Source organism: Vulpes vulpes, chromosome 14 (assembly GCF_048418805.1).
Source record: "Vulpes vulpes isolate BD-2025 chromosome 14, VulVul3, whole genome shotgun sequence".
Taxonomy (NCBI): Eukaryota; Metazoa; Chordata; class Mammalia; order Carnivora; family Canidae; genus Vulpes; species Vulpes vulpes.
The window spans coordinates 40,740,883-40,767,038 of NC_132793.1; the positions used below are offsets into that span (position 1 = coordinate 40,740,883).

Sequence of the window (26,156 nt, forward strand, 5' to 3'; positions counted from 1 at the left end):
TTAAGATGCATGCCTACCCCTCAAGAAACACTAGTGTTTGTTGAGGGCAATCTAGTGGTTGCAGACATTGGATCTGGCCTAAAGTGGCCATTCAGTAAGTGCTTGTTAATGAATGTGTGAATCAATAGGCCTGAATTCAATACTAAGTCCTCCATTTATGGACTTGGGGTAAACATTTTCTCTATAAGCCTCAGCTTACAGTATTGTAACCATACAGTCTTATTTGGGAATTAAATGAGATATCATACCTGAAATGTCTCTTGGATCTTAGTAAACACTCACTAAATTATCACTTTTTTTCTTTCTCCTCTAACAGATATAGAACTTAATCCCATAGTATGAGAGCTCCCTATTCCCCATTTTGGCAGTTTTGTTCTAGGCATGAAATGGGGCCAGGTTTCAAAATTAAAATAAATATCTTAGAGGTTCTAATTTTCTGCAACCTGCTAGTCAATGCCAGAACTGATTAATGCCACCCATTAATCACCAGCAACCTCAGTCTGAACATTTCCATTAACAGGGAGCAATTTAAATTCTGAGGTAAACAATCTCTGTTAGTCAAGGTTTTTGGTTAAAATGGTCCTTCTCCTTATTAAGTTAAATATCTCTCTCTCCCTTGATCTCCTACTGTCTTCGTAGAAAATACCAGCAGTTCTTTTCTTCCTAACAGCTCACTGGAGCAGTGATCATAACATCTGTCTAGCTTCTAGCTTCTTTTCCAGCCTGAACATGTCTGAGTCATATGATTCCCTTGGTCTCCCCAGGGCATTGGATTCAGAAGGCAGAAGTAGAGGAAGGATCTACAAGCCAGGAGCAGGAAGGAAAGAGGTTTTACTGCTGTAATAGCAGTTCCCTGCCTGTATATCCGTGTATTCACTGTTGTTTGACAACACCAACAGCTTTCTAAGGAAAGTTCTTGTGACTCTCAGCTGAGTGTTTTTTGCTGGTCACAAAAAAAACTCAAAGTGCCAGGGAGTTAATTTCCCTGGAGCAGCCCTCAGTCGATGATGGGCAGGAGTTGGTTGACCCCAGCAGGACACATCTGAGGCAGGTGTGTTGCAGTGTTGTCCAATTGAAATAAAATGGGAGCCTCAAATGGGAGCCTCATGTTTAATTTCAGATTCTCTAGTAATCACGTGGAAAAAGTAAAGAGAAACAAGTGAAATTAATTTAATTATATTTTATGTAATATATCCAAAATATTACCATTTCAACATATAATCCATATAAAAATTATATTAGCCTGATTTTTACATTCTCTTTTTGACATACTAAGTTTTTGAAATGTGTGTGTATTTTATATCCAACTCTCAATTCAGACTAGATACATTTCACGTATTTTTGGTAATGTGTGGTATTGGACAACGAGATTTTATACCATCACCCAGAGGTCCCCAGTGGAACTTGCTCACACCCAGTTTTGGTTGTGCCTTCCCTCTCCTGTCTCACTTCCCTACTCCTCTCTGTCATTTTCTGGGATAATTTCTTAAATTAAGTATTTGTACTCAAACCCTTGTCTCAGTGTCGTCTGAGAAAATCCAACAACCTAAGACAAGGACTCTGTTTGCCTTTTGTAAAACATGAAGCCCAAGGTGAAATTTCAATTAAAATATCCATTCCTATACTCATGAGAGATGCCTTATTATTTTTTTTAAAATGTTGAAAAAAGACTTTAAGTGGTCACCCCTATCATGGATTAAATTCCATGAATTTAATGTTAATTTCTGCTATTCTCCTTTATCCTGCTCACATGAAGTATCCTTGGAATATCCTTCAGCCATGGGGAATACTGCCCTTTCAGTCGGCCAGCTTAAGGACCTTACCTTGCTAAGGATCATTTGCCTAAGTGCCATAAGTACACATTTCTAGGCAGGGGGAGTTGACTTCTTAATGAGATACAGCTAGCTATCCAAACCACTAAGTGATTTTAAAGAAATCATTATTAATGCTAATGCAGAGCCCATAAGGTTAGAGTCAGCATATGAGGTTCGACGGGAGGGAGGGGGCTTTAATTGGATCTTCATTTCTGATTTTAGTCTTGTCAGGTTTTCTGGGGGTCTTATGTCCAGCAGCTGGATGCAGCTATTAAAGTCACACTCGATGGCCCCAGGATACTAAGTCACTTAGGTTAGAATGGGCTTGGGAAACTGCTCTCCATTTCCTAATACCAGAGTGCTGAAATCATGGGGGATTGCTGCATGGAATGGTTCCATCATGTGTCTTGCCAGACATTGGTGAACATGCTGGCTTCAGTTCAGATCTCATACTCAGGCATGCTGGTCTCTAAGACAGGTCTCTAACCAGGCCATTAAGTGCTGCCTTTCCCCTGTACCACCTCTTCTCTTCATACAACTAGAAATGCTGGAGGGACTTTTAAGAATGCAGCTTGACATTAGTGAAGAGCTACTTGGGAGAAATAACTGGCAAAAAAAAAAAAAAAAATGCTAGTGACTGGTAGTGAATAACAATCTGAATACCAAAAACCAGTGAGATACTGGCAAACGGACTCTTTGCATGGAGGAAACCCCAATTTGGGATGTTTACAATTTCATTAGTGTAAATACACCCACCAGCATGGTGTTCAAGCTACCAAACATGAGGTCAATGAATGTGGGAATTGAGGAGAGATAGGTATAGTCAGCTGGCTTACGTCAGCCCCAGCATACATCTCCTGAGCCAGATTTTAACTGAACACATACCTTGTGCCAATCACTCAATATACATGAACTCATTTAAAATATGCAACTCTAGGAGCCATGGATTGTTATTACACAAGACTTAAGAGAAATTAGTTCCCTGGCTTAAATAGCAGAGCTATTAGTTTGTCTGACCCCAAAGCTCATACCCTTATACTCCTGTCCCTAGACTCTAAGTATAGGCAGGAGCATCTCAGGTGGTGTGAGACAAGGCCATCCTCAAAGTGAGGCTCTGCCTCCATGGAGAATGATTGGCTGAAATGCTTAGGATTCTCTTTAAGGCCTTTATCAGTTTCTTTAATCGTAGCTTAGAAAAGGTTTCCCCATGTCCTTCCATTCCCAGAACCATGCATTGTTGAAATGGGCCTGAACAAGAGATAGAAAATCAACAGCTACCTAGGCAATTCAGCTACATAAGAGAGAAGAGCACAGTTGAGTTCTTCAAGTGGCAAAGCTATGCTCATGGCAAAGCTCCAGGTCTCCATTTTCTGCCAGAAAGAGAGGCAACATAGACAATATGATACGCTGTTAAGGAGAAGAATGGGGTAGTTTGGAGGAATGTTCCTTCATCTTCCCTAGATCAAGAGGCAGAGTTGTTTCTGATGAACCACAAGTATAAACCTGGGCACAAAGGCCATGTGTATCAATGACTTTCATTCAAGTGCCCCCATGGGTTTTAAGAAATGATACTAATGTTGTAGATGACTTCATAATTAACATGTATCCATGCCCACCCACTACCCAAGGAGGGCCCTGTCACTTTTTGAAAAAATGAAGCACTAGTCTTTTGGGGTACTTATCTCAAAATGTAGACAGAGACAAATAGATGTCTTTCAGAGATGTCTCACCAATTCTCCAAAAATTCCAATTCAGGTTGGGAAATCAGGTTAACTACCAAAAACTCACTTTCAGAAAATGTTGTTTTGGGTTTGACTCCCCAGCATTGGAAACCCTCTTCTTAGTCCCTGTTGCAGATGATGCATCAGAGGCATCTTCCAGAGAGTCTTAGAGTCTTTCTTTTTCCAGAGAGATTGCAAGTATTGCTCTGCCCATTTTATGACTCCTTCTGAGCACAGCATCTGTGCTCAGTGAGCTGTTCCAAGCATCTCATTTCTGTTTTTGCTGAACCCATTCCGAATGGTCAATATTCATCTCACACCTGGTGACAGAAGTTTGAGGGAGTTGCTAATGTGATCATTGGCAGAATTTTTCACCCTGGCCATGGTAATGATCTTTGATGTGACTTACTTGCAACCACAGAAAGCCTAACTTAGTGCCCAAAAACCTCTGTAGTCCATAATGCCAAAGTTTTTAATAGCACATCTATCAAATGCAATTTTTTGTTCTGTTCATTTTTTAATAAATAGGAAAAGAAAAATGAGTCGCCATAGCTCTGCAGTGTAATTTTAGAATCCTGGCATAAGGCGACAGCTGCTAAGAGAGTAAGAATTAGGCATGGGCCCCATTATAACTTGGCCTTAAAGAAAGGCCTGGCTAAGGGAGGAATAAAACCAAATTGGAAATGAAATTCTCAAGACACTACTAGGTACCAGGGACACAAGAGAGATTAGGAAAGACAAATGTCCTTTTCTCAAGAAACTTAACATTCTTAGGAGGTGAGATGGAGAAGGGAGACCTACAATAAAAAAAAAAGAAGGGGACAAGATAATTTCAGATATATCAAGTGATGTATTTGAGAGACATTTCCCTTGCAGGTACCCTTCCTATTAGGAATTCATAGAGGGCCTTTCTTGGGAGCTGAATTTGGTTTGAGATTAAAAGCTGAGAAGGAGATGGACATAGGAATGTATGTTTTTGGAGGAGAAAGGGAGAAGAACAGCAGATGTGATGATTCTAAGACAGAAATCAGACTTGTAATGACCTAAGAACACACAAAGGCAGCCAATAAAGCTGAAGCCAAAGCACAAATAGGAGATGAGGCCAGAGTAGCAGGTAGAGCCCAAGTGGCATGTTGTCCAGGAATTGGATTTGGATCTTATTCTAAGACCAATTGTATTTAAACAGGTGAGCAACAGGATCAGGTTTATATTTAAAAGATAACTCTGGCTGCTACATGGAGAATAGTTTCAGAGAGGTTAGAAAGCCAGAACTCTACTGTAGGAACTCAGGTGAGAGATGCTGTTGGTTTAGATTAGGGTGATGGTTGCAAAGGATGGACATAGTGGATGAATATGGGATGTTTTGGAACAGAGCTGATAGAACTTAACAGTTACCTTACTGGAAATGTAACTAAAAGGAAATATTAAGGACAATATCCCAGTTTGGGGGTTTGAATTCCTGGATAGATGGTGAGATGTGAAATACTGTGGAAAGAACAGGTTTGCAGACATCAAGAGTATTGTTCCAGCTGTGCTGTTTGAAATGCCTAATGGGATTATTTTACATAAATTTGAAATGCTTGGTGAGAGCCCAGTGAAGAGAAATCATTAGGGCTGGGGGGAGGGAGGCACCATGAAATCCCAGCCATGAAAGGACAATGGGGGAGGTGGTAGTTAAAGGACCCAGGAGACAGAGAGGGTCATGTGGAAAAAGCCAACTAATTGGAGCTGTGACCTGAGATAGAGGGGTACAATAAGCCCTCGAAGGCTACTGGTAGCCTAGGAAGAAAGCCAGAAATTTCATGGGCATGTAGAGATCAGTCTCCCAGTGGAGCTGGGTGGAAGGTAGGGTAAAGGGTGGAGACTGGATCTGGAGGTGCAAGGAGAAGACATCCAGTCCAAATACCAAACAAGGTGCCACACAAGCAGCAGTTGAAGATATAAGCTCTGAGCTTAGTAGAGAGACCAGGACTGGAAATACAAATTAGTGCCTAGCTAAGTATCTATATCTGAAGGGGATGAATTTAGAGATACTTTTCCTAAAACTGTCTTCAGAATTTTTTTTCAGTCTTCAGAATTTAAATTATCAGCCTCCTTGGATAGACTTGGCCTGGGGGTATTGGGAAGCATTGAGAAATACGGGAAACAAGTTACTTTAATTGGGTCATCTAGAAGTTGTTTAGAATTTGGATGACTAAAGAAATCTGTTAAATAGAAGGAGGATAATTTCAAGCTCCACCCCACCTCTCCAAATGAGATGACACTACAGCTCATCTAGCCCTACTTTGAGGATTTAATAGAACAAAAGTGCATTTTGGCAACTGCCAGTTAATCTGTGAAGTTTTAAATCAAACTCCTATGAAGAAAAAAAAAATAATGATTTGGGGGTGCCTTATGGAGAATTTCTTTTAATTAAAATAAAGCATTTAAGATTTCACATATGTGTACATCATTAATTATGATCACAAGAAGATGTTTAAGCTGAAGCTTTAATGTCAATCTATGCATTCTGGAGAGTCACAAGACTCTTGCCAAAATTCAGCTCAGCCAAAATGACAAGTGATCTGTGATCAAGCTTCACTGTATATGTGGATTTACTGAGGAAAGAAAAAAAGAACTTTAAACTTCAAAATAATTTTAAATATTTCTTATCTAACTAAGAGTGTTTTAAATCTGTATTCTTCCAGAGGGGTTAGAGCCAAAAGGCCTATCTCCACCCCATAAGAAGAGCAAAGCAAAGAAGCCAGAATGTTCCAAAGACTCCAGTGAAGGTGAGTCCTGTTCCTCCTGTCTTTAAAAAATTATTCCATGAAAGGAAACTTCTGGTTAACTTTTAAATTAGATGTGTGCTCTCATGTTCAGATATTTCTAAGGGTTCAAAAATCACAGGAAAATTGTCTATCCTTTCCTAATATGCTTATTCCTCTCTGAATGTGACGACAAAATATCAGATTTAGGTTTAATTTTTAAAGGTAAAAACCAAGTTTGAAAAAAATTTTTTTTTTCTTATGATGTATTTTCTGCTCCTGCAAAGCACTTACAAGTTCTGGGCTCCATCATTGCCTAAGGGTGAAGGTGGAGACCCGGGTGTGATGAGGGTAGCTAATGCCTTATCGGATCCTTGGCTTTGTTCACAAACACATCCTGAGTCCAGGGTCTACCTGAGCAATGGGTGCTGGAAATGCTTCTGGTCTTTCATGTTCTCTTCTACTTTCTAGAAGCCAGTGTATCTTTACATTAAATGGACAGGTTCCACTGGGCTCAGAAGAAAATGTAAATCGGGTATTTTTTTTTTTTAAGGGAGCCCGTAACTTCTGGAGAATATATGAACTTCTTTTTTTTTAAGATTTTATTTATTTATTCATGAGAGACACACACACACACACAGAGAGAGAGAGAGAGAGAGAGGCAGAGACACAGGCAGAGGGAGAAGCAGGCCACATGCAGGGAGCCCAACGTGGGACTCCATCCTGGGTCTCCAGGATCACGTCCTGGGCTGAAGGCGGCGCTAAACCCCGGAGCCACTGGGGCTGCCCGAATGTATGAACTTCCTAAAGGAAAACATATTTATGCTTTCTAGTTTCTTGCATTGGATCCTCACTTCATCCACTGTGAAATGGAGAGCATGATAATACTGACCATGTCAGCTGGGGTCTTTGGGAAAGAAGATGCCAGGATGAAATAGAAGTGCAGGAAATGTGTGGGGTGGGGAAGCCTTGAAGACTGAAGGGAGGAGAAGCAGGGGGAGGTGAAGGAGACAAGGAAGAAAAATTAGTAGGAAGAGCCCCGTGTGCAGTACAGTCTGAGAAAGTCTGGGGAGGCCCAGAGCAGACTGGCCATCACAGTGGGCCTGCACTGGGCAGGAATGGCCCTGCTTCAAGATCCACTTCCTCCAGCTCACTTGCTGGCTGCAAACAGCTTGGGGGGAAAAGTGGCCTCGGTGTGAACATGATACTGCAGTGGTTCCCCCAAAGTGTGGACACTGTGGCCAGTGGACACTGTCAGCCAACTTCATTCCCAGCAGCACATTCTCCCTTGAAAGGAGATCCTGACCATCTCTCATCCATGACAGCACAGCATCTGCATGAGTGTCAAAGTTCCGACTGATAAGTAATGACCTGCCTGCACCCTAGCCTGGGTTCAGAACCAACTGAGAAGGCAAAGCTGTAAGAAAGTTTGAAACCAAAAACATTAGCTTTGTTACTAGTGAGGTTAGATTAGAACATCCAGTGGCCCTGCCCCCAGGTGGGCTTCCTAATGCTGGACTTCACTCCTGAATATGACAGATGTAACCTCTGGCCCCTCAGGAGCAAGTATCATTGTCCTTGGTGTTATGGGTACCTGGATGGAGGCTACCCTGGTGAGCTTATTGTATGAAAAAGACCAGACCAGGACATGCCCTCTCTGTACAGGTGGATCTGAGAGAGACTCGAGATGGGACTATTTCTTTCACCAGGCTTGGATAAATGAGGGGATGAGGAGAAAGCCACAGCAGTAAACGCTCTCTGCCCTTTGGTTGAGGAGTGACACATAAACATTTCCAACAAACAGTAAACAATAGAAATGATTTGCATAAAATGCCTAGCACAGGTCCGGCACTCATAATGGCTATTAGAATTGCCACCATAATCAGCACCATGAGAGGGTGCACATTGCCTTGATTCCCTTAAATGTGCTTAAGAGCTTAGAATCATTCACAGAGAACACTTTGAACCATGGAGAAGGCCGGCAGCATTAACTGGCCTTTGGCCCTAAGAGAGTAGATGGGATTTTCACCTTCTACTCTAATGAAGTCATATCTTGGACAGTCTCTTCAGGCCATGATTGGGAAACGGGTTAAGGGCAAAACAATAATTGCCTTTTCCTTGGAGACACCCTACCTCACCCAGTGGTTCCCATCAAATGTCTAACTCACATCAAGGGTTGCTTTCCAGAGCCTGCACCTGTGGTCATTTTGAGTGTCACATGGTGAGGGATGAACTACAGCAGTTCTGCTCCATAAAGGAATAAAGGTATTCCTCCCAGTTATTCTTTCAGATGACTACAAACTTCTTTTGCCTCCTAAATAATTTGCTTTGTTTGGGAAGATCATTCCATAATCCCAAGATGAATAGATAATATGGCTTTACCTTACCCAAATATGTGGCCTCAGAATATGCTCTGAGGCACCAAAGTGCCATCACTGTGGATTAGTTACCAAGGACATTCTGTCTGTGGCATCTTGGTGAAACCTAAATGTTAGCCACTCTATAGAGACACGGGAATTGTGTGTTTGTTCCTAAAATGACTTTTGGGACAAGAAAGGAAAAATGGCTGGGAAAATGGTAGGAAAGGGAGTATAATTTGACATGCTAGTGGTAGATGACTCTAGGATAGGCACTCATTATTCATCGATGTTTCTATTTTGACAAAACAAACTATGTCCCGGATTCATGTTTCATATGTTTCACCTCCTCTCCTGATTCAAAGAGTTACAATCTTGGACTGGTAAAGAGTGACAATTCTTTCCCACTATTCAAACGGAATATTATATCCCTGGGTGGAGGGGTAATACACATCATGCTCCTTCTCTGTGGTAGGCTTCCCATTTCTAGAGTTATCAGTCCTTTTCCAACGTGGTCATTATATATATATATATCACACATATATGATGCATATATATATAATGAGAAAGTCTGATATACTTACAGATAGAAGTATCTGATACAAGTATCTGATATATTTATATATAGTAAAAGAAGCTTCTGGTATTTTTATTTATAGATCACTTGGCTTAATTCCCCATCACTTGGCCTCATCTTACTTCTCCTTATCTTTGGGTTCCCAGGCCTGATCCTAACCCTTATGGGTGCTTCTGCTTACTTCAGTTTACCTTACAATATCCATTCTCAGACAGGATAATAGAGAGTTGAGTTGGAACACAAACTCACCTAGATTTTTCTGGCATATATAACCATAATAACTGTATTTTGATCCAGAAGAATTTTACGAACATATGGAAAGTTATCTCATTCTACAGATCTGTTTTAAAGTAGACTGCAAATGGTTTTTTAATGCGCCCAAGGTCTATGCAGCTTGTTAATGTCAGAATCTCTTCTTTTTTTCCCTAGAAACAACGTAATTTCGCTAATCCTTTCCCCTTTCTCTCTTCTGGAAACTAGATCTCGTTTTATTGAAGGAGGCAATATTGCCATCATTGGAGACTTGATCGAAAGCTGTAGTACTTTAGTAAATGTTTTACAAAGTACTAAACAACAAAATAAACAACCCCCACATGTACTTATTAGCATTTTTTGCATGGTGGACTTTTGGATATAGAGGATTTTTTTTTGTTGTTTCGATTTAACTCTTATGGACCAGAGTATACTTTGACTTGACCCACTGCAGCACCATGCCAATAATGAAATGATTAGTAATTGCAGATTGGCTGGCATCTGATATAAATGATAAGCTATCCATGAGCTGGCAAATTATAGGCATAATTGTTGGAAAAGCACCTGGTGAATGGCAGTTCCAGCATTCTCAGGACCTCGGACCAATTTTTTTCTTACAAAAAAATTCATTGAAAGAATATTATAGAAAACTTAGCACCATTAAGAAAACATGTTCCTCGCACTCTTTCCTCCATCTTTCACCAAGAAATCCTTTAGAAGTTCCTTTAGTGAAACTCTTTCAGGTTTTGTGTGAAATCATGATTATTTTGCTAGTTTTTTAAAGCAGTTTTTCTGGGTAAAAATTTTGAGTTGATGGTTATTTTCTTGCAGCATTTAAAGTTTTTCTCCCCATCTTACCAGTTCTGCAGTGGTTAGGAAGTAATAGCCCAGTCTAATTGTTTCTTTTTAGATTGTCTGTCTTTTCTTTCTGGCTCCACCAACAATCTGGTCCTTATCTTTTTTTATCCCTCAGTTCCAGTATGATAACCTCAATGTGGGTTTCTCTTTATCCTTTTTCGGATTTGCTGTACTTCTTGGATATGGGAGTGGACATTTTTTTAGTAAAGTTCTGAAAATTTTTCTACTGTTGCCTCACCAGATACTACATCTCCACTACATTCTATTCCTACTTTCTCTCTCTTTCATGACTCCTAAACTACATTGCTCATTGTTTTTTTTTTTTCTTTCTTTCTTTTTCCCCCACTATGTCTCTATCTCTCTTTTATGGTTTCTGGTTACTTTTTTTAAGCCTATCACTCAGTTTGCTAATTTTATTTAACTTTATTTAATCTGATTTCCATTGTTAGCATCTTCAATTTTATATTATTTGGTTCTGCTTCAAATATAGCTGGTCATTCTTTATTTAATAACCACATAAAATATTGAAAAAAAATAATCTGTATCTGTAATTTCAGTATCTCCAGTCTGTTTGTGTAAGTCAAATTCTGTGGTTTATTGCTCTTGCAGATTCATGATTATGGTTATTTCCTCGTATATTTTGTCTTTTTTACTGCCATGTTCTTTATTTTTATTTGTAGGGACTTTTTGAAGTTGGATTAATAGTTTATTTATTCACACTTTGTTTCTGAGATACCTGATGATACTGTTCATTTATGGATACCTTTAACTACATATTCGGCTTAGAGTTTTTTGTTTTGTTTTATTTGCTATTTGTCCTTAAGCCCATGTTAGTAAATATATAAGATTAGGAAATCTCAACAGAGACTTTTCTCCTCCTCTCCAACGAATGCTGAGACAGGAGAATTTCCTTCTATACCCAGGACAAAAGTACCAGGTCCTGTACCTCACATGTGTGGCTCATTCAAACCCAAGCTCCAGCTACCAGTTATCAAAGAGTATTCCTGTCTGCATCACCAACATCACCTGGAAACTTGTTAGAACTACAATTTCTAGAGGCCTCATCTCAGGCCTTCTGAATCAGAAATGCTGAGCTAGGGCTCAGTAATCCGTGTTTTTAAAAGCTCTCCAGATATTCACATGCATGCTCAAGTTTGAGAACCACGATTCTAGAGTCTAGACCATCTGGGTATTGGCAAATGCCTCAATCAAACAATAATTTCAGTGCTTGTTTACCAATCTTGATTAAATCTCCTTCATCATTTCTGGTTTATAAGGAGTTCCTTTACAAAAGCACCAGTTCAGCCATGTATTCAAGAATTAGAGAGATAGGTAGCACTACGTAGGTAGATAGACAGACAGACAGACAGATAGGACAAATGATTGGTAGATAGTAAATACCTACAAATATATATATGAAAATAGATACATACAGGGGCACCTGGGTGGCTCAGTTGGGTAAGCATATGCCTTCAGCTCAGGTCATAATCTCAGGGTCCTAGGATTTGGCCCAGCCTCAGGCTCTCTACCCAGCAGGGAGTCTGCTTGTCCCTCTCTCTCTGCCCCTCCCCTCACTGTGCTTGCTCTCTTTCTCTGTCAAATAAATAGAATCTTAAAATATATATATATATATATATATATATATATATATATATTCATACATACATACCTATATATATGTATGTATATACATACCTACATATATAATACAAAGTTTGGAAAGATATATATCAAATTGATCTCAGGAATTATCTTAGAGGAATGGAGAAGAAGCAGAGGCAGATTTGGGAGAGTTCGATGTTCAGCTTTCTAAATTTGTACGTAATTGAAAAAATATATATGGCAAGAATTGTTTTATATTTGTAAAACAAAAATACATTTTATTTTCATTTAAAAACTAGAGACGTTATGCTTCTAAGATTCACTAACAAATATAGACAGTAATTTTCTCCAAACATTCGTCTTCAAAGCCCTCAGTGGCTTTAGGTAATGAATGCTATTTTTTCCACCATATTTTTTACAGAAGCACTAGCACTTTGGCTCTCACTCTACAATTGCCTCTACATAGAATATTCAACAAGCCTACATGGGATGCACATTCTTCAGGAACCTGTGCCCTTGCAGTGCTAAATCATGCAGCCCTATCCTGCACTTTAAAAATTAATGATTTCTTTTGTCAGATGAAATTACATTTGGAAACTAGAAAGCACTATACAAGTTTGAAGGACTTAATGTTGCTATTAGAGGTATTATTATTATTGTCTTGACTAAAATAAATTTTTCCAAACACATGAACCATTGGCAGAATGCGCTCTGTATTTCCTAAGAGGCAGAATTTTCTCTCTGCCCTATTATTTTTCCTGTATATTAACATATCATGTGACATTCTGCTTTGTGAGTGGCTGGACAGAAGGGACATACTATCTTTTAGAATGCCATGCGGTAGTTCATGCATTATATTCATAAGCATGATCTTTAATTTAATTTTTTGATAAGTGCAGTGAGGTTAAAATCAGGCAGTCATAATTTTGACTTAGCCATCACTCAAATGAGCTTAGTGATTGAACAGCTTAAAAAAAAAAAAAAGAAAAGAAGAAAAGAAGCAGAAATGAGCAGAAGTGGCTTTCTCATGAAGAAAAGCTTTGTTTTATCCTCCAGGCCTTAAAATACCAGGAATTTAAGCAAAATGTAAAATTTCCATGGTGGAAATCAGAATATAATAAAAGTTCATGTTACCATCCTGCTTTAATTATACTCTTTATGTTCTGTATGATTCAGGGCCATTTGGAGCTATCCCCCTGCTGCAGATTAGAAGGACCCACTAGTCACGCTCTCCACATTTACCCATGAAACAGAGCTGTGGTTCTAACCACAGAGTCCTGTTTCAGTTAGTATTAGGGTTTTAAATGGGGCTCACAGAATACATTGAGGCATTTTCCATAGTGAGAAGGACGAACCTACCTGGTCAGAGTAACCAAAGGTCCTGTGTGACCCAGAATGATCCCTGTGTATGCCCGTTGTCACTGACATATGATAGGCAATATTCCCTGTCACTCTTGGGGGAGTCTTGGCTTGGGCAACAACATATATGGACCCTCCTACTCGTGGAGAAAAAACAGTTTAGCATAAGTGTGGACAGAGCTCTTGACTGTACAAGTTCCTCCTTACCTTGGCAGTTTTTCTAACCTAAAAGTCAGATTCCTCATTATTAAATGAAGGGGGAAAAAACCTACCCTGTGGGAGTGTGGGAGATTTAAACAAGATTATGGTGGAAACTGCCTGGCACAATCTCTGGACAGATGAGCCAGTCAGTCTAAGCATATTGAATGGAAACAGGAAGAGCTCCCTCCCATCAAAAACTCACCCACCTTGTTTAGTAATGTTTGAAATTTCTTCCAATATGAACAAAAGACTTGCAAATAGAGAAAAGACTTAAAATGCATTGACTGAATCTCCTCTCACTAGGTGTTTTTCCTCTTCTCTCTCCCTTAGTCTCACTAGCTTTCCACTCTCCTGACCAACCACATTAATTCCTGTCCTAAATGACTTTCACTCAATCTACCTTCTCCCTCCTGATCTCAATTCTTTTTTTTAAGATTTTATTTTTAAGTAATCTGTACACCCAACATGGGGTTCAAACTCATAATCCCGAGATCAAGAGTTGCATGTTCCACCCACTGAGCCAGCCAGGCACTTCTCAATTCTTTTTATCTTCAAGTCAAGCTTCCTGAGAAACTGATCTATCCTATATTTACACAACTTCCTCCCTCAAACATTCCTTAGCCTCTCCTTCCTGCCTCTGAAACGTCATGGTGGGTACCAGGTTCGATCAAGGGCATGAAGGAAGAGGTGGTCTCTGGTTCAAACTGCCAGTGGTCTTGTTCTCCTGGATGAGTATCTCTCAAACTGTGGTCAATGGAGCCCCATGGGTGGGCCCTAAAGCCCATTCAGAGGATCTGCAAGGCCAAAACGAATTTCACATGGAGCTATATTCTCAGAAGTCTCCATTCACATGAAATACAATGGAGCTGTGCAAAGTAGTGGTGTCACAGAGACACCCCAGAGCATTCTTCCTCCAACCACATCAACATAGCTCCCCACCACCCAGGTGCCACTTCTCTAAGCAGTAATTCCACATATTTTTGTTAGATACCCACTATTTGACAGTACAGGCACTGTTCTAGGCATTGACAATGCACACACATGCGCACGCACAGACACACACACACACACACACACACACCCTTTTGCAGGGCCTATATTCGAGGGTATGTGGGGGGTGATAGTTGATGAGTTTTTTAATTATTTTTTTTTACCTTTTAAAGACTTTATTTATTCATGAGAAACACAGAGAGAGAGAGGCAGAGACACAGGCAGAGGGAAAAGCAGGCTCCATGCAGGGAGCCTGATAGGGGACTTGATCTCCAGGATCATGCCCTGGGCTGAAGGTGGCGCTAAATCTCTGAGCCACCTGGGCTGCCCTAGTTGATGGTTTTAAAAATATTTTAATTCTTACTTATTTTATTAAATTTTTATTCAATATTTTTAAGTCCATCAACTACCACCCCCCACATACCCTATAGTAAGCCAAATGGTGACATATGCGGTATTGTTTATCTTTTGCTGCCTGAAATTTTATCTCATACGTAGCACTTTAAACAACAACAGCATTTGTTATATTGGACTTTCTGTGGGTCAGAAATTGAGAGTGGCTTACCTTGATGGTTCTGGGTCAGAATATCCCATGACAGTGTATGACATTCTAGGTCATAAAAGTCTAGGTCATAAAAAAGTATGACTTTTGCCTGGATGTCTCTTGGATTACTCACTCTGGGGTAAGGTAGCCATGTCCTGAGGATGGACACCCCACCAGACTGTGAGAAGGTCTACATGGCAAGAAACTAAGGCATGCTGCCAACAGCAAGCACCAATCTACAACTCATTTGAATGAGGCATCCTGGTTAGAATCAGATTTCCTAGCCCCAGGCAAGTCCTCAGAGGTCCGCAGACCTGGCTGACTGATTTAGACAACTACTGCATGAGAAACTCCAAGCCAAGTATCATGCAGAAAAAAAACAGCCAAAGAAGAGGAGATAGGGAATGCCTCTGTTTGTATAACTTGGTGGCAGGGCAGAGTCTTAGAAGAGAGATGGTTTAAGATTTCAAATATGCTGGACCTCAATGATTCTGAAGTTGATATTTGAGAAGAAACCTGAAGAACATAAAAGAATAAGCTGAGCAGCTTAGTGGAAAGAGAGCATTCCAGTAGAGGAAATAGCAAGCCCCAAAGCCCTAACGAGAGGTCTGACTTATTACTCTCAGAAAAGCAAGGCCAATGTGAATCACTGGAGAGGTCACTGAAGGCTGATCTCCTCGAGAGGTGGGTCTCACACTTGAGCACGCATCACCTCAGGGCTTATTAAACTGTATTAAAGCCAGTCTCTGATTCAGACCATCCAGGGTCCCCAAGAATTTGTAGTCCTAATAATTCCACGGATGATGCTGGCGTCCTGGGCTGAAGATCCCACTTTGACAATCGGTGCTGAGGGCCCAGTGGGCCACTGTAAGAATTTAAGCTTTGTCTCTGAGTGAAGTGAGAATGGAACATTTTAAGCAGAGAAGGGACATAATCCTCTGGTTGTTGTGATGAGAATGACAGGGGGAGGGGGTGGTACTAAGGTCAGAAACAGGGACATATTCTATTGGGGCACGAGAGATACTGGTGGCTTGTCCCAAGTGACAGTGGATGGAAAGTGGGAGAATTCATCTGATTCTGGGCATCCCTTAAAGGTAAAGCCAACAGAGTTCACTGGCATTAGATGTGGCATCTGAAAGAAAGAGGGAGGAGTCAAGGACGAGTTTTTTTTTTTTTTTATGTTCTCCACAACTACAGAATCTAGAATAGAAGTTGTACCCTGCTTCCACTTAATTCAAACTTTCCAAGAAAAAAAAATTCTTATTCCTACCCTCCAGGTATTTCTTGCTCCCTGTATCCAAGGCAGGCCATTATTAGCCCATCCTGGGGCGAATTTTCCAGTCAAGCAAAAGGAAAATATTCAGGCATGAAGAAATGCTCATCAATAACAAAAAAAGAGAGACAACATAAGTGTGTTAACAAAGAAGACAACTCACAGGAGATTATTTTCAATGCTTTAGATACTAGGGATTCCAATATGTTCTCTCCCAACAAGAGGTGTTTTATTATTGTTGTTATTTTATTTACTTTCGGCCAGTAATTTTCCAGTTAATGGATGATGGTTGTCATTTATGATGAAAGCAAGAAAGAAAGTAAAGAAGAAAAGAAAGTAGGATGGGAGGCAGAGAAGAAAGGGGAATTATGGCTGTAAGCTTGGGGAAAGAGCCCTGCATGAGGAACCACTATACCTGAATTCTATTTTCAACCCTTAGGCACAGGATCAAACCCTTCATCTAATATCCCTAACGTCCCCTCTAAATATCCAATTTCGTAATTCTACATAACTATCAGATTCATGAAAATTGATTCTTTATGAGTTCACTCCTTCATGCCCGGTAAATATTTTCATCCTTAATCTAAAAGCTTTGAATCATGGGTTTTAATAACCAGATAGGCCTCTGAGAACATCTCATTTCACAGATGGAGAAACCTTCTTTTAAAAGTCTTCTAGAATTGTCTAGAGGACTCGCATGAAAGGTGATCCTAAATGAGCTGCTAAAAACCAAAGGGAAAGAGCAGTTTATCAGGCCATCTACAGTGGTTCTTTTAATAATATATTTTTAAGTTTCTTTAAGTCTTATAGGTGTGTGTGAGTAATTCAGACTATTATGTTTCACTTATATGCCTATTTTGATTTCCAGAAATGAGGAGAAAGAATGCATTTGTTTTGTTGAAGACTTGGTCCTTGGGATTATAGAGCTAAAACATTAGAGTGATTTTTTTTTTTTTCAGTGCTGGCACCATGCCAAGAGGACATTTGATGGCTTATAATATTAGACACTAATTTTTCAACAGAGAAAGATTTGATTTGGTTTTGTCTTTATGGAGAAGTATTGCTATTTGAGCAGTGTTGGGTTTTCACATTAGGATTTTGCCATTATATTTCAAAATTTCAATTTTCTACTGTAACAAAGTTGTGCTTTCCTGCAATACCAGAGAGAGCCTTAAAACCATCCACCTATGCTGGAATTACCTGGATGTGCAGCACGCTCTCCTAATATCTTGCTCAAGCAGACCTCTTCCCTCCCAACTCTTGCCACGGCAGAGCCATCAGAGGCAGTCTGATGAAATGACTCCATCTCCAGGGAGTGCCCTGCTCGAGGAATGATACACAGAAAAAGAGGATACTCTATTCTCCTTGGACAAAAAAGCTAGCAGATCACTTGAATCATTTCTCAATTCTCTATCCTGAGAATTCCCCATTGATCTCTAATAATCTGTGTTGCTGGCAAGAAGAAAGTAGATACAGATTTGGGAGGAAAGGGGTGGAGGGATGGGGTGAAAGGCTCTAGAATGTGGGGTGAGATGGAGGCGGTTTTGCTGATGTCTGCTACTCTCAGGGGATCTTCTTATTCCTTCAGTCTAAGTTGCCACTTATGGTGAATGCTAAAAATGTGGATTCTTGCCCTCAGTCCCAGGCTTCTACCAAATCAGAAAGCTGCATTTTAACACGACACAGCGCATCTTTGGAGCACCATTTTTTTTTTATACTTGGTTTTTATTTTAGACAATCTCAAACTGAGAGCAAATTTGCAAATACACTAAAAAGAACCATTTTCTTCCTGAACCACTCAGGAGCAAGTTACATATCTGATGTCCCTTACCCCCAAATATTTTACTGTACATTTTCTATACACATAGCAAGCCTTCCTATGTGAGAAGAATAAAAAGATCAAAATCAAAACATGGACATTGATACATTGCTACCTTTAATTTTCAGACCTATTTAAGTTTTGCCAATCTCCCCAATGATGTCTTTTGTAATTAAATGTCCAGTTCAAAATCTCATGTCTGATTTTGTTGCCCCATCTCTACTCTTCTGCCTCCAGTTTGGAGGCATTCCTAAGTCTCCATTTGACCTTACTGACCCTAACACTTTTGAAGACTGCAGGCCGGTTACATTGTACATGTTCCCAGTTTGAGTTTGTCTGGTGATTTTTCATGATTGGTGGATAAGTTATGCACCTTTGCAGAACTATCATGGAGGTGATAGTGTGCTCTTCTCATGGCATACTATAAGGCATCCATGATTTCATGATTTCAGTTTGGCCCATTACTGATAATGTTCACTTCACCTGATTAAAGTAGTATCCATAAGGTTTCTCAACTGTATAGCTACTTAGTTAATAGCTCTATAGTTAATGCATATCTTATGGGGAGATATGTTGAAAGTATGTAAAATATCCCATTCTTCATCAGTCTTTCATTGTATTCATTTATTTTTTATATTACAGTGGACTCATGATATTCTATTCTATTCAATGGATTATAATTGGTTACTATCAAAGGCCCCTTTAAGGTGGCTTCAGTGATCTTTTGACATGTTCCCATCATTCTCTGAGCACTTTCTTACTTTTTGGTCAACCAGATGCTCAACTTCATTGTATACTTTCCCTGTCCCAGTCATGACATCAGCCATTTCTTCAAGGAGCTTTGGCTCCTTTCAGTGCAGAATAGTATTTAGAAGCCAGATCTGGGTGCTAAGTGTGTGGATCACAATTTGAGAGACATTATCTAAAACAGAATGATGAGATTATCTTGATGGTTAAGTGTGAGGAACCAGCTGACGGGATCAAGCCTTCTCCATGACTTCCTCCAATTACCAAAATGGTGTTCCTATGCACCTTACATTATAGCCGTGCCCAAGATAATATTGCTCATTTTTTTGGTTAAACCTTCTAGACTACAGCCCAGCATGGTTACAGATAGTGGGCTAATTAGCTGGTAACTAGTATTTCAAAAAGCAAGAGATTACTGATGATCATGATACAACAAAAAGACCGTTATTTCAGGTTGTTAATCAACTGCCTAAACCAGTGTTAATCCAGCTTCCTCAGCAGCCCTGGCTGCACATTAGAATTTTCTGGGGAACTTTTAAAAATCCTATTCCTGTGTCCCTAGACCACTTAAGTCCAATCTCTAGCAGAGGAAGCCAGGTAACAGAATTTTTTTGTTTCAGGCAACAGTATTTTTTAAGTACCTTGGGTGAACCTCATGTGCAGTGAAGGTTGGGCATCCCATTTCCTGAGAATCTGGTCCAGGATCACAGATGCTTTCAATGCCAAAAGTAATTGGCCCGCCTGTATTGATCAGTCACTGAGACAGCACTATTAGCATTTCTAGACATCTAAGTGGCTCTTTAGCTACATTTATGGTGCATTCTTTATGTGCCAGACATTTTTCTAACCACTTCACATTTAACTCATTTAATCTTTAGAATGATACACTCAAGCATGTGCTATGATATCCCCATTTTATAGATAAGGAAACTATGGCACAGAGAAGTGAAAAAATTGTAGAATATCCTCACATGGCTAGGAACTCTGGGAAAGGAGACATGAAGGTACTGCATTACCAGACCAAATGCCAGCGCTTCTTAAACTTTGCTTTTGAGAACACAAAGTTCTTTTAGTGTTTGATTTCAGAGTCATCTAGAGGGTTAAGAAAGAACACAGAGGCCCAGGCTCATTGAAGAAGGATAGAGACTGGGCCTGTCTTACCAAGGCCTCCTGGGTTGTCCTCAGAACAGGGAATCCGCAGGGGAGAGGTGGTATGAAGATGGTCAGAGGAAGGTATGAAACAGAAGGGCTTGACAGACAGGAAAGAAACAAAGGGCCCCAGTGACAGAGACATTGGAGTTCAGGGTAGATGTAAATTTGGGGCTAGAATAGGAAGAACTCTGAGGAGTTCAAGCAGAAGAGTCTGGACTTTATTTACTGATACCCGGCAGCCATGCTGGGCTTTGTCACCATCAAAGTAGACATGGGGACTCCTTGTGTGAACCTAATATGAAACATATGGTGATGCTCTGTACATTAAAGCTAGATCCTAAAACTTAGACCCAGCAGAAAATCTTACCAAGACATTTTCTATTTAGCAAGTCATGGAAATAATGCATTTGATAGTAAGATCTATATGATCAGAAGATACACATTACCACTATTTCTGGTCAAAGCTATTGTACTACCCAATAGAGACACAGACATATGCTTTGTGTATCAGTAGAGCAGGGGCATCAAAAGTAAATGAGAAAAACTTTGATTAATCATCCAGAATATTATAATCAGATAATTTAAAGAGTGGTTTTCTTTTGAAACACATATGGCCACAGCCAGGTTAAAATACAGTGTGTGTATGTGTGTGTGTGTGTGTGTATGTATTTTAAATTTTATTTTAATATGAGTATAGGGAAGGAACACCAAGATCTGTTTGGTGTTTAGGATTTCTGAAAGTCTTACTTCCGCCCTGTTGTCAGATTTGACTCGTTCATTGTGTAATACCAAATTAATACATAAGCAACAATGTACGTATACCCTAGAGTTGTAATTGTGGATAGTCATTTTGCTAATTTTCCCCATCCGTTGTTCTGCTAAATAAGTGGTCTCCCCAGATCACGCATACTAACTACCATTTGTCCCTGTGCATAGATGCAGAGATGTGAAGGGTAGTGATCAGGAATAGTTTTAATAAGGCCTGTGTGCTCACTTGCTAAGGCGCTACATTGACTGGACCTCCTGCCCATGAGCTTCAGGCTGCTTAGCCAATGCCTTAATTCTATTTTTCATTGCCACACTCCCTAAAGGAGCTGTCTTAGGACATTCTTTCCTAAGTCTCTCTTGCAAATTTAGTACCACAAATTTGCTGTTTATCTGTTTATATACTATGGCCTTTTGGAGGTTTTTTTTTTTTTTTTTTGCCCCTGCCAGGAACAAATGTTTGCCCCACATTGAGAAAGCGTGGCCTGCATCAGTGAAGGTGTTTACAGAAAATTGGAGAGTGGGGGAAACATAAATGAGTACAGCGTTTATTCTCTTGGACCTTCACTGGCAGACAGAAGTAGCTGCATCCCTCCACCAAGGCCACACCACTTGCAGGTGGCCCTCTGCACCATTAACTCTTGCTTGGTTTCAGCTAACCAACCACTCCCACCCTCCTCTCAGGCCTGGAGATGGTAATGGCTCCCTTCTGTTGTTATCCCCTATGGGAGTCTCACTGTCCTTTATTCCTTCCCTCGATTCTGTGCACATCTTTTAAAATATTGTGAACCCCCTCATACCATCTGAATGTGCCCCTGCTTCCTGCTGGCACTTCTGTTGGCCTTTTCCAGTTGGAATTCCTATTGCCTTGTTGACCAAGACTCCACAACACAGTACCATTTCAACCACACATTCTGTCTTTATTATTTTCTCTTCCCTTTGGAAGTCTTGCTCTTCTCTCACTACGTACTTAGAAACAATGCTGGCTCTTTGAAATGCACTCTTGTGGTGGTTGTTTGGTTTCTGCATCTTACTTTTCCCCTTGCTGTTGTATCTTCATTGGTTTTGCGTGAGATTTATGTTTGGATATTAAGCCATGGAATATTAAGCACTTGCATGCTTGAAGTTTCTCCTCCTGAGTTTTGCAAACACCAAATCACCCTGATGGGCAGGCTCCTGAATACTTTTCCCTCATAAGTTTGTGCTCTCAATGGGCAAGAGGGAAAAATGTCTGTTCCAGGTACTATGGCTGCATAACAAATTACCATAAAATTTATTGGCTTAACATGATGACATTTATTCTGTCCACAAATCTGCTCAGTGGGGATAGCTTGTTTATAACTCCATTCAGCATCGGCTAGAGTAGCTTGGAAATTGGGAGATGGAATCATCAAATGTTTGCTCACTCACTTTCTGGAGCCCTGGGCTGAGGAGATTCAAATAATAGGAGGCTCGAATAGTTGGGGTTCCTTGGGCATCTTTCTAGCTTGATGTAGTCCCTCCATGTGATCTACCTGAACCTGAGGAGCTTCACTGCATTCTTAGACAATTGACTTAGAGCTCCCAAGGTGCATATCTCTAAGCAAGAGCCAATTGGAATTCATATCACCTTCTGTGGCCTAGTCTCAAAAGCTATACAGTGTCATTTTAACCACATTCTCATCATTCACATCAGCTGAGACACTTAACAGTCCTTCCAGGCTCAAGGGGATAGTACGTGGACCCTACCTCTTGATGGAGAGATTATTAATATCTCATAAAATATATATATGTGGAATGGGACGATGTGCTCCAGTACCCATTATACATATATACATACATAAAATTTCACTTTTAAAACTTTGTGGAATGAGATTCTGAAGAAAATACTGGAGACTACTAATGGAAAGCAACCACAGATAAGAAGATATGAATATGGAAGTCTTAATATTTATTAATACCTATTTTATATAATCACATGGGGCTTAGGATTCAAGAATGGGGATATCAAGAATGAGTACAGTTGAGGGAATAAAAATTCTGGATTCCTGCCTGATTAACTTTAGCAAGTCTCTGATTTCTGTCAAATGAAAAATTTAATCTCTATGATCTTGATGGGCTCCTCCAGAGCCCCTGGTTCCATGAAAGGTTGAAGTTCAGTTATGCCATCATATACTCACCATTTCTGTTTCCTGTTTAAAATTACTCTCCTACAAAATTTGCTGACTCTAAATTCTGTTGCTTTTGCTGAGCAGACAGTCACACTCTGCTGTCTATGCAGCTCTACTAAATCAAGTGTGAGCTTCAAGTCCTCGATGGCACCATGTGTTATTTCAAGAGTTATTCTTCCTTTGTGTATGAAAATTTGCATTTTGAATGTGTGCCAACAGAGGAGCAATAGGAAATTGGGGATTGTACTGTAGCCAGCCGAGTCAAAGGACATATATATATATATATATATATATATATATATATATATATATATATATAAATCTGGAAGTCTTCTCCTCTAAGAGACAGTTTTGATGGTAGATAAGGGTATAAAAATGCTAAATCCTCAGGGTGCGGGATGTAAAAGAAATGGAAAGTAGACTAAAAGGCAATTCTAGAATTGCCTATGAAGTTCTCTCTAGAAAGTATCTTCATATATGTGATGATACATATCACATATATGGCACTTTCTGGTGATGATCACAACAGAGTTCTACATGTCTGAGACTCTGAAATGGTGACCACTACATGTGAGGTTGCACAAGCCACTTCTTGAGTATCAGAGTGAATTTGCAGGGAAGTGTTGGCACTACCTTTAAATCCCACCTTGACCCTGGTAGGTGTAGAGAGAAGCTGTAGCTCAGGGGCACCCAACCAGAGATAGTTGCCAAGAATGGGAAAGAAGCAGATCAAGTGAAAGTGCCTGGAGCAAGGATATTTAAAATGAAAATCAATGTGGTGGGAGATGTGATAAAACATCAGAAGGAGAATAAAGGCAGAAGGAAGGAAGGAGGGAAGGAAGGAAGGAAGGAAGGAAGGAAGGGAGGAAGGAGAGACAAGGCACTTTGTGACTATCTTTGGTGTATTTGGTGACTGAGATGTGACTTGGAGAAAGAGATCCCAAAGAAAATACACAGAGAACTTCTACAAAGTAAGCAGTACCCTTAGTCTAAAAGAGAATGCATTGGAAGGCAACATGGAATTCAATTTTTTAAATTGGTGCATTCACTTTTTAATGGTCATTTCCACATTTCTAAATTGTTGGACAGTAGGTCAAAGGAATGCTCAAAGTACTGTTGATGAGAGGCTTCCTTCAGTGGCAGCCCCAGGCAAAGGCGAAATCTGAGCTGCTGTTTACACTCAGAAATCCTTTGGATTGCCTGTTAACCTTTCTGTAGAAGCCTGCTGTTTATACACCGGCAGCCACAGGGCGTTGCTTCCTCTTTGGTGTTCAATTGCTGCCCAATTTCCTTATCTACCCCTCATTACTTAGTGAAGGTTGGGCTTTATCATCTGTGTGCATTTCTGGCCCCTTTAGCCAGCTCCGAGTTTCCATAACTGGTGTCCTTCTGTGCTGTTTCTTCAGGTCAAGTTTTCTTTAGGATGCATTTTAGAAAAATGGATCTTAGAAATAATGCGAGAGCCAATTTGAGGGTGGAAGACATGATTTTGAAATTCAGACACTAATCTTAGGAGGCTGAATCTTGAGGTTTTACTTTTCAACTTTTTCACTGATACCTTACGGAGTTAGATTTCCGACCACTGAGTTGCACAGGAACAGGTTTGAAGCAGGCTGTCCACCAACCACAAGGGTTGGCAATCTGTAAAGCGTGATTGAAACACCATATCCCTCATCTCCCTGCAGATGCCTTTAAAGGAGGCACTTGGTGTATAAACAGGATGTTTACTGAGACAAGGAATGAAAAGCAAATGAAGTTCCAGAACAAAAGAGAGTGATGATTTCACATCGAGTCTATCCTTCCGAATTTAATTAAATTATAATTAAAATATAATATTGCATAAAACTTAATTACATGACAGTGAGCATTTTCATACAGTAAGTAGAGAACATTTTCCGGCCCCGAAGTCAGTGGGGAAGCACCGTGCCACGTGTGGTGGCAGACAGGGCACAGCTTCCCGTGGCAGCCAGACCGGGGTTGAATTTCAACTCTCCCAACTTACTGAGCTCTGGACTCTAATAAATTCTTCTAAGCCTCAGTTTTCTCCTTTTGTAAAATAGGAGTAATAATCCTTACTTTCTGGGATTTGGGCAAGGATTAGAAGTAAAATGTATAAAAGATTAAGCCTAAGGTCTGACATGTAAATATATAGTAAGCATCCCTCAGATAATAGCTGTTATCACTATTATTAATTATTCTAGGTGATAGATATTCAGTTTTCCTCTCACAAGGAAAAAAAATCTAGATGCTTTTTTATTTATCTTTTTTAAAAAAGATTTTATTTATTTATTCATGAGAGATGCAGAGAGATAGGCAGAGACACAGGCAGAGGGAGAAGCTGGCTCCCTGTGGGGAATCTGATGTGGAACTTGATCTCAGGGACCCCATGAACATGGCCAAAGCCAAAGGCAGATGCTCAACCACTAAGCCACCCAGGTGCCCCCGAAAATGCCTTTTTAAATAGCCTGAGTATAGAATTGAAAACTGAGTCCAATAAAATCATATCCAGGGCAGGGCAGTTTTGCTAGCTTCCCAGAAAAAGTATGGTCATTTATTTTTTCCTCTGCTGCGTGTAGTCTTTCCCTAGAGAGATTTATAACTTTTACTTCCTTCTATTTAGAAACACTCCTAGCCATCTATGTGTCATGATCCCTTCAATAAGTCTGCTACTGTTTCTTCAACAGGTGCCCAGCAAAAGAATCTTAAGCCCTTATGAGCTAATAGTGAAGTTGGAGCTGAGAAGAAATAAAAGCCAGTTTCCTGAAAATTAGAATATATATATATGTTTGAAATGTACTTGTTTGTTTCTTTCTTTTTTAGTTTGTAGACCACCCTTTGCTCGTTATGTTAAAAACTGTCAGGGATTACTGGCTTGTTGAACACTTTTGCATCTTCAAGGTAACAGATTTCTACTATAAAACTTAAACTCTGGTCAAAGCAGACAATGTGTTATAAAAAATATAACGAACACAAATGCAGCCATGGTCTCATATATGAAACTCTAAAATGAAAAAGCTTGTAGTATTTTAGAGAAATGACTTTCATTTGTTTGTTTTTGTTTTGTTTTGTTGTTTAATACTAGGTACTTAGTAAACATTTCTGGGTAACCTAATAAATGAACAAACACATAAGCAAATGAACAAAGGGAATTTCCCACAACTGTAAATAATTTCTCTTGAATGAAGTGGAATGAAGTGTCCTATTTGCTTTCCTGGGGGGGGGGGGGGA

General features: G+C 39.9%; 1 protein-coding gene across 8 annotated transcripts in view; it reads left to right on the forward strand.

Moving 5' to 3' along the window:
- Positions 1 to 26,156, forward strand: part of MACROD2 (mono-ADP ribosylhydrolase 2) — a 1,918,082-nt gene that overhangs the window by 1,746,300 nt on the left and 145,626 nt on the right. For all 8 annotated transcript variants that reach the window (XM_026002392.2, XM_026002393.2, XM_072736414.1 and 5 more), the window contains one exon: positions 6,223 to 6,306. In XM_026002392.2, coding sequence (XP_025858177.2) covers positions 6,223 to 6,306 — 84 coding nt within the window. The remainder of the gene's footprint in view (positions 1 to 6,222; positions 6,307 to 26,156) is intronic.